The 9,633-nt window shown below is 40.5% G+C and overlaps 1 protein-coding gene across 2 annotated transcripts in view; it reads right to left on the bottom strand.

Annotated features, from left to right (window-relative positions):
* The window catches only part of ARFGAP3 (ADP ribosylation factor GTPase activating protein 3), a 37,586-nt gene that overhangs the window by 10,286 nt on the left and 17,667 nt on the right, over positions 1–9,633 (bottom strand). For both annotated transcript variants that reach the window (XM_058191959.1, XM_058191958.1), the window contains 4 exons: positions 9,285–9,331; positions 7,826–7,956; positions 2,593–2,718; positions 3–125 (listed from right to left, as the gene is read on the bottom strand). In XM_058191959.1, the coding sequence (XP_058047942.1) occupies positions 3–125; positions 2,593–2,718; positions 7,826–7,956; positions 9,285–9,331 (427 nt within the window). The remainder of the gene's footprint in view (positions 1–2; positions 126–2,592; positions 2,719–7,825; positions 7,957–9,284; positions 9,332–9,633) is intronic.

The following is a 9,633-nucleotide window of genomic DNA, read 5'->3' as shown; positions in this document are numbered from 1 at the left end:
ACCTTGAATTGGTGCAAGAAAAATAAAAATCATCTTCATCGCTATACTTTTTTCTTGATTTTGCACTTGTTGGTGTTTCTTGCTGTATGATCTGCATATCTGAACTTACCGAATGGGAAATACCACTGGAGGGAAAATTTGAAATTTAAAATGTTATCTTTAAAAAGAGGAAAAGCAAATTCAGACTGAAGTCAAAGATGCTTGATGCGCTATGATTGCAGCCAACACAGTCCAGAATAACAAAGGAAATTTTGTAGCACAAATCCTATTTCAGACCGTCTAAGGGTGGGCAATTTGCAGTGTGACCTGCAGAACTCGCACTGTGGTTGCTGAAGTGGGAAAAATAGTGTAAGCCTAAAAATCAAGGTTAAAAAAAATTGAAAAAAATATTCCACCTATTGCCCTCATATATGATGTGCCCCTCCTATTTCTTTGGCATTGTATATTGTGTCCTTTAATCACAAAAAAGTTGCCACAAATTCCTATCTCACTCTGTGACACCAATCTTAAAAGTACTTCAAAAGCTTTTGCCAAGAACCTGTTGTTTGGGGCATTGTTTTAAACTTTTGATGCCTGACAAGAAGTTTAGACGAGGCGAGGGGCAATTCACCCTGAAGGAGCACCCTTTAGAAATGAAGGTGCTGGACTTGGAACAAGGAAACCAAAGTATTATACCAGTGCCCCCCTCAGCCATGGAAGCTTCCTAATAAACTCTAGGCCAGCTCCTTTCCTCTCATCCCAAGAGCCAGAATGGTCCAGGGGTAAAGGTGTTAGGCCAGACATGAGGAGACAGAGATTCTAGACCTTTTTCAGCCATGAAAGCTCCCTGGGGGACTTTGGCCCAGCAGAGAGTAATACTAATTTATTTGTCTGTTTGTTTAACATATGGGGATGCAACATTAGCCAGGAGACTACAATGCTAATACAGAGTAGTACAGGGGTGTCAAACTGGATTTCTTCAAGGGCCGGATCAGCATTGTAGTTCTCCTCCACAGGCCGACTAGGAGGTGGGGAGACTGAATAGACACCTCCTGCAGCACCCTGGTGGCCAAAATGGAGCATGGGGGGGGCACATAAGGCCCCCTGCACTCCATTTTTGGCCTGGATGGCCTCAGTCCCCCGCACCACATTTTGGCTGGCAGAGTACTGCAGGAGGCCGTCCAGGCTGAAAATGGGGTGCGGGGGGCCTCACACGCCCTCCTTCCCCCCGTGCCCCATTTTGGCTGCCAGAGGCACCACGGGCCGGTTCTTTGCTATTTCCAAAGTTTGATACCCCTGGAGTAGTAGTTTGGCTGCCTAAGACTACTAGCACCATTGGTCCATACTCGCGAGCTAGCTCTACACCAGAAAAAAAAAAAGGAGCAGCTTTCCTGCAGCGTCATCTGAGCACTTCTCCCTCCACCAAAAGCGCCTCATGTGAAGAGGTGTCACAACCATCTAGCCCCAGTGGGATTCTAACCGTCCACATGAAGCAACCCCAAAGTCTTCCCACCAAAGTGGTACCTAGTCTTCCACTCGCATAGAACATTGCTTTTGAACTGTTAGGTGAGCAGAAGCCGAGATGAGACAAGTGACGGGAGCTCACCGCTGGAGCAAAGACCATCTCCAGTGTCATTAAGCCACTGAGCCATCTAGAGTAGTTTTGAAGAGGTTGGGAGGAATGAGACCCAGGATCTAGATTCCTGGGTTAATCACTTTCTCTGCCCAATGTGCCTCCCAGGACCGCTTTGGAGAAAAAAAAATCTTGAGTGAAAGGCAGGATAGCAATAGCACTTAGACGCATATATCGCTTTCACAGTGCTTTATAGCCATCTCTAAGCGGTTTACAGAGTCAGCCTATTGTCCCCAACAATCTGGGTCCTCCTTTTACCGACCTCGGAAGGATGGAAGGCTGAGTCAACCTTGAGCTGGTGAGAATCGAACTGCCAAACTGCTGGCAGTCAGCCATCAGCAGAAATAACCTGCAGTACTGCATTCTAACCACTGCGCCCCCATGACTCTTATATATCTATTAAGTTAAACTGAAGTAAAATGTATTTGAACAATTGAAGCATTTGGATAGCAGTCTCTGGATTCAAAACTTGTTATGCAGCTATTCTGACTATGCACAATAAAATATTTGAATGATTGATATCAAGAAGCTTCTGACAGAACCAGTACAGATAGTCCTCGACTTACAACAATTCATTTAGTGACTGTTGGAAGTTACAACGGCACTGAAAAAAGTGACTTCTGATCGTTCGTCACACGTGCAGCATCCCCATGGTTTTGTAATCAAAATTAAGACGTTTGGAAGCTGACTCACATTTATGACCATTGCAGTGTCCCGGGATCATGTGATCACGTTTTGCGACCTTCTGGCAAGCAAAGAGAATGGGAAATCCAGATTCACTTAACAACCGTTAATAATTTAACAACTGCAGTGATTCACTTAATAACTGTGGCAAGAAAAGTTGTAGAACAGGGCAAAATTTACTTAACAATGTCTCACTTAGCAACGAAAATTTTGAGCTCAATAGTGGCTGTAAGTCGAGGATTACCTGTGTTAAGAGATGTCCAATGAAAAGTGAATGATCTGAATTAAATACATACCTTCTACTATTACTGAATCCCATGCCAAGTCTTTCTATCTCTGTTTTCTTTTTACCAGGCACATTTAATTTTCCATCCTTCATCTGTATTTCAAGATCTTTGTAGGCCAGTCGTAAAGATGATACCCTAGAAAGAAAAGCCCACATATGACTGATATATCTTGAATGAATGCCAGAAGATTTTACTCACAGTAGTATAAACGAAGTAATATTTTTCGGCACATAAACCAGAAGTACATGACTTAATTAAGTAAAATTCCTTTTGTTATACTTCTAAAATCAAAGAGTTCTACCTTTATAGGAGGATTCAAATTTAATCAGACTTTGTAATGGGCATTGTATATTATTTTGCTTCTAAAGGATTAGGGACAATGGAATAATAAAGAGCACAACAATGGAAAAATATAATTCAAAAGTGCCACAGGATCAAGGAGAAACAATGTATGGTGAGAAGCAGAATTTGAGGTAATTTAAAGCTGTAATAAGAAAAAGAGTTTCTGAACTCAAATTGTAAGAAACAGGAGTCTACAGCTGGATCTACAGTCCAAAAGTCAATCAGGAAAAATTGTGGCTATTTTTGTAATATTGCACAACAAAATCAGTTTTTCTTGAAGTGGTATTTATGTTATGGCTGCCAATTCTCTTTTCTAAAATAGAGAATATATGTAGCTCAGGGTAGAACTGTGGAATCCTTGGTGCTAAGCTTGCTTTTAAATCCCTGTTTATCCAGGTGCTGAAAAGGATATATTCTGGTCTTTTTGTTTCCTTCTTGATTTTTATTGTCTCTTTTGAATGGTGTGTACATTTTATCTCAGTAAACCTAAAAGCTAAACCACATTTTTAAAAAATCTCTGTAAACCTAAAAAAATAAACCACATCTACACATTTACACATAAATAGAGATACGTATTTTTATTTATTTGTACCCTGCCTTTACTATATTTACAAACAATTTGAGTCAAGATGGTGCAGTGATTAGAGTGCAGTACTGCAGGCTACTTCAGCTGCAGTTCAGCAGTTCAAAGCTCACCAGGCTCAAGGTTGACTCAGCCTTCCATCCTTCCGAGGTGGGTAAAATGAGGACACAGACTGTTGGGGGCCATAGGCTGACTCTGTAAACCGCTTAGAGAGGGCAGTAGGAAGCGGTATATAAGTCTAAGGGCTATTACTAATTCAAGGCAATGAAAATATCCAAGACACCTTCCTCCTCCTATTTTCCCCACAACCACCACCATATAAGGTGAGTTGGGCTGGGAGAGAGTGATTTCCACAAAGTCATGCTGCTGGCTTTCATGATTAAGGCTGGACTTGAACTCATGTGTTTCCTGCTTTCTACCTCAGTGCCTTAACTACTTGACTAAACTATCTCTTATATACAGATAAATGTTTGCGTGGATATGTGTGGAAAAGAGAAGAGATGGGTGGGGGGAGAGATAGGGATAGGGATGTAGATATCAGACAAACAATAAAGCAGTAAACAACCATTTAATCAAGGAACTACCAAGGAGAAAACCATACCTCCACCAACACTGGCAGGGCAAGCTATGCTATATAAATCGGGAGCAAACCTCACCCTCACTAGCACTGATGATCTTATCTAGTTAGATAATGAAGCAAACAACCAAGCTCAGAGAGCATCATTACCAGGGGTGGGCTTCAAAAATTTTAGAGAATTTTAGCAAAAATTCTCTGCCTGGTTGCTGGGTGGGCGTGGCCTAGTCGGCCTCCTGCACCATGGTGTGTGTGTGTGTTTTTGCCCTCCCCGGGCTCCAGAGGCTTTTCTTGAGCCTCCGGGAGGGGGAAAACAGCCTCGCCAGATTCCAGAGGCCCTCTGGAGGTCAGAAATGGGCCTGTTTCAGGCCTTCCTGAACTCCCGGTAGGCCTGTTTTCGCCCTCCCCGAGCCTCTGCGCGCACCCTGCACTTACCTGCATCCAAAACGGGCCCCGTGGGGACTCCTGGGAGGGGCAGGGCTGGGTGAGCGGGGCCAGCCAGGAGTGGGATTTGGGGGTTCTCGAAACTGCACAGAATCTTAGCTAGAGGTTCTCTCGAACCCCTGCGAACCTCCAGCAGCCCACCCCTGATCATTACCCACAATTCCCTTTTCTCTTTGGCAATGCTGGTCGGGAATAATAAAAACTGTATTTGGGAAAGACTGACCCTACCAGATCATTTACAAATTGGACAGCTACTGTAAAAACAAATAAATAGAAATGATTTACTCACAGACCCACAAATATGGCTATAGGTATTAATTGCAAGCAACATTCCTCTTAGAAAAATCATGTTTGTATGGCTTTCCAACCTCCTGCAATGCACACCACAGGAGCTAGTGACAGGATACTGATGTGTTGATGATTAAAGTGTGTGACATTATAATAGGGAAAGATGGGCACAATTTGCCACCCCCATTCATTATGATTAAAACCTACCTTTTCCAGAAGGATTGTGAAGAAAAAAACTGGAAACAATTGTTTCAGATGTCAGTCATTAATGTTTAACTGTGCCTGCACCTAACTTTGGTTAGTTGAAACAAGCTAACTTTTTATGAACTGTAGTTTTACGTTTGCTTGCTTCTGCTAATCATAGTTAAGAGTAATCGTTTATCCTAATTTAGCTAGGCTGCTAAACTTAATCTAAAATTGACTTCTTTTTCTTAACTATTCAGCTAGCAGAATATATATATAGTGGACTTAAGGGTCATTTAGATTAATCCTTACTAACAAACACTCCTCCCCCTCCATATTATTGCCCCTCTCAATAAGTAAAATATAATGCCAATTTAGGAGACATACTGATAAAAAAAAATCCTGAATGTTTCTTAATATTGGAGCATCTTCAACCTGAGGGCAGCTACTGCAAGGTATAAACGAGTAGAACTCCACACAAATCATAACAGTTGGATAGTGCAGGGTATGAACACAGATATTAGGAAAATAATATGAATCAATTATATCTATTTGATTTTCATAACAAATTACTAGATTTGCACTTACTCTTGGCATAATTAATGAATCCTTTGTAATGGTATGGAATAGAAATGAAGATGTATAAAAATGATCTAATAAGAAAGTATCTTAGATTACCAGATACTTTATTAAAGAGATAACAGATAAATGGAAACCAATGGATTACTGAAGAAATCAATTGACTATGATGTTCTGTGGTATTAATTCCTATCTTGAAAGCCATGCAAATATGCTACAAAAGCTTTCAATAAATATTCTTTTGAGTTTTCATTTACAAGACAAAAATCACACTTACTGTTATTTCTGTCTGACAGCATTAACAAAATCAAAAATATCAGAACATAGTTCTTCAAAGAAAGATGCAATAATTTTTCTAACCTACTTTTGGAAGAATTTTAACAAATTGCAACACAAGCATTTAATCAATGTAATAAAGAAGAAAAGTGAAGTCATTAAGAATAACTTGGTATCCGATTTTGATAGCTTAGTACATTTTTGTAGACATAAAATCTGGATAAACATTTCCATAATTGATCAAGAAAACTTGTGTGCTATTTAGAGGAATATTTAAAATGACACTCTGTTTATTTAAATACAATGTCTATTCTATCCCTGAAAATAACAGAAAGGTATATATAGGAAGTAGACAATGTAAACATTTTCTCCATTTTCTCCTAGCAATTTAAAATATTTAAAGCAAACTCATATTTTTAATGGAATTTTATTATGATTCTGTTAAGTCCCAACTGATTATGAAGTGAATTCAGATTTATTCAGAAATAGACCCATACTGTACATACAGTAGTGGCCAAAAATGTGGAAACCTTTTTGGGAAAAGTGTATTTTCTAAAACTAGCCAATAACACCACTTTTTTTTGAGTAGTACCATAAAATTATATATCAATGGAAAGAAAATTTAATCAAGAATGTAATGCAATAACTTTTATGAAGGATTTGCTATTGGAACAGCAGTTACAGTATAAAGAAAAAAGTGAAGCACATAGAAAAAATGATATACAAAAATTATCACCATAGAAAAAATGAGATATACAAAAATGACCACGTCAGTTAATACTTAGTTGGGTAACCTTCAGCATGAATTATGGCCTTACAACGTCTTCCCATGGAGTGAACCAAGTCTTTTAGTTCCGCAGCTGTTATAGTGTGAAATCAAGATTGAATGATTGCTTCTATTAACTGGGTTTTATTGCTGGGTTGCTTCTGACTGACAAGTTTCTTTAGTCGGCTCCATAGATTTTCAGTTGGGTTAAGATCTGGCTATTTTCAGGCCCTTCCAGCAGTGGAATAGGATTATCTTGAAACTCCCCCCAAAACTGGTGTTATTAGCCATCAAACCTCAAAAATACACTTTTCCCAAAAGGTTTCCACAATTTTGGCCACTACTGTACATATGTGATAAAAGCGGCCTATTAAGTTATTGAATCAGTTTTTGAAAAATGAAGAAATACTATTAAATATTCCAGGAAGGAAAGGAAAGGAGTCTCTGTGGATTTTATTCCGCTACTCATTGCAGACTATAGGGGGCAACTCCGTTTCGAGCCCATGAGCCACCGCTGTCCAAAGACATTTCCATGGTCATGTGGCCAGCATGATGTCGTGGAGCACTGTTTCCTCTGCTCCGAGCTGGTATCTATTTCTCTACTCGCATTTGCATGCTTTCGAATTGCAAGGTGGGCAGGAGCTAGGCAAAGTCTTGAACCTGGGCTGTCAGCTTTCCAGACTACAAACCCAGCATCTTAACTGCTGAGCCATCACGCTGCTTTAATTCCAGGGCCTACACCAGGGGCCGGCAACCTTAAACACTCAAAGAGCCACAAAGGCCCTAACCGGAAACCCCCCCCTTCAATTGTGGAGCCAACCGGAAGTCCAAATCCCCACCACCACAACCATAGTGTCTACGCCTAGCGCAGCATCCTTTTTCCTCTGCCGACTGGAAGTCCAGTTCTCCCACCACCGCCACCACCAGAGTCTCCTCCTAGTGCAGCCTCCTTTTTCTTCTACCTATACTAACTAAAAGTCCTATCATTTGTGGAGTTGACTGGCGACAGGGAGCCGCAGCAGAGGGATGAAAGAGCCACATGCCACTCCAGAGCCACAGGTTGCTGACTCCTGGCCTATACCAAAGTAAAATAGGTATCATCCCTAAAGTTTCTTGTATCAGAGGGTATTCAAACATTTTCCGCTCCGAACACCCATTTAAGTCTGCAAAGAGAGAATCTAACAGGTGCCAAACAAACTCTACTTACAGTGGTTCTTCCTTCTCTGTTGCTTTGCCAGCTTCCTTCAGTTTATCTACTGCCTGCGCTTGTTTTTCTATCTCGTTAAAACTCTTGCTGCTCAGTTTCTGGGCCCCCAAACCACATTTCTTAGCTCCAACCTTTAATGTGGATGTGAAAGAAAAATGAAAAAAAGTTATCACAGCAGAAGAATGCATGTTATTTCACGTTTTCTTCCTTTAAGGACCAAATGGAAAGGAAACAGCAAGGGAAGCCATAGCAGCAAGGCCTGGCTTCTGCGTTGTTCATGATGCTTTGCAGTTCCTAGGGCAGCCTTGCAGCTCCTGATTTGTGAGCGATGGGCCACTATTACATTTTGTTTGCTGGATGAGGCAAAGCTATGGTTAGTAGTAACCACAGTAGTATAAAAAAAGGGTTCCGATTCTGCTTTGAAAGCAGTTAATGAACAATTTGGATGTCAAATTTGGCAAAGCAACATTGTAAGATGAATACAAAAAACGCATTCTAATTCCACCCGCTTGTGTGACTAGATATAAATCACACGAAATGCAGCTTACTTCTGAGGTACCATATAGAAAAGCAGACTAAGCATGCATGGAATTAAGAAAACAGCTGATCAAATTAGTACCGCTTGCTCCCAAGTCAGTCCTATATAGCATGGAAATAAGACTGGCAAATATATCTCTACGTGGATGTCCCAAAGGGGCTCTTTTCAAGAGACAACTGGACTTTCTGGGTTTTCTTTGAAGACGTTTTGCTTCTCATCCAAAAAGCTTCTTCAGCTCTGAGTGGACGGTGCTGGAAAGTCCAGCTGCCTCTTGAAAAAAGCACCTTCGGGACAACCATGACCTGGATGACTGAGAATCTCCATAGATAGCTAAATGGATGTATAACCCAGTCCAGTTACATCTGCAGCAAGCCACAATGAGACCAAAGGTCCATGGTGTCCTCCCTCATTATTTAAGTTAAAAGCTGTTTCCCGTTACTTGACTGATGTTAAGTTGTTGCATATGCATTATGCCATCATCACTCGCTTTTCGTAATCCGTTCCCATACTATTGTAGTGGAGGCTCTGTGGGCCAATTTCATGTATGAAGGCCACAAGGAAGGTTCAATTCTCCACACACACACCCTGCCTCCCTTCAACTAGTTAATAATAAGATGTCACCTTTTAGGAGAGGATGATCTGCATATAGGCCTACCGTATTTTCCCAAAAATAAGACCCTGTCTTATATTTTTTTGAACCCTGAAATAATATTGCCATGCACTCAAAAGCCCAATTGGGCTTATTATCAGGGGATGTCTTACTTTGGGGGAAACAGGGTAGCTACTGAGGACTAATTTGATTAAATCCAGAGCTATACAATCCTTTATATAATAACTTTCACAGCCACATAAAAAAAAAGCATGAATCTCTTGAGCAGCCCATTAAGAGAGACACTTGGAAATATCAGTCTAAACACTTACTCCCTTTTTTACTTGATTTGGTTTCTTCTTCATCACGCAACTGATTTCTGTAAGAAAAATACACAGCCTGTGAATTATATGCACTGAAACATGATGAAATTAGCATTAACAGTAATATCTGTAAGAGTACAAAACACCAGAATTGCTGGTGTTAACTTACACGAATTAGGAAACTTACAAGAATTAGGAAAAGCTATACAATATAATATGGAATTAGTTTTCAACATTTAAAAATAATATATACCATATTTTTTAGAGTATAAGACGCACCTTTTTCCCACCTAAAAGGGGTGAAAATGTAGCCCTGCCCACTCACTGGGCCCCACCTTGTCGCCTCTGCCTCCCAGCA

The sequence above is a fragment of the Ahaetulla prasina genome, chromosome 7 (genome assembly GCF_028640845.1).
Source record: "Ahaetulla prasina isolate Xishuangbanna chromosome 7, ASM2864084v1, whole genome shotgun sequence".
Classification (NCBI taxonomy): domain Eukaryota; kingdom Metazoa; phylum Chordata; class Lepidosauria; order Squamata; family Colubridae; genus Ahaetulla; species Ahaetulla prasina.
The sequence above is the reverse complement of the archived record's forward strand: the minus strand, read 5'-3'. Positions and strand labels throughout refer to the sequence as shown.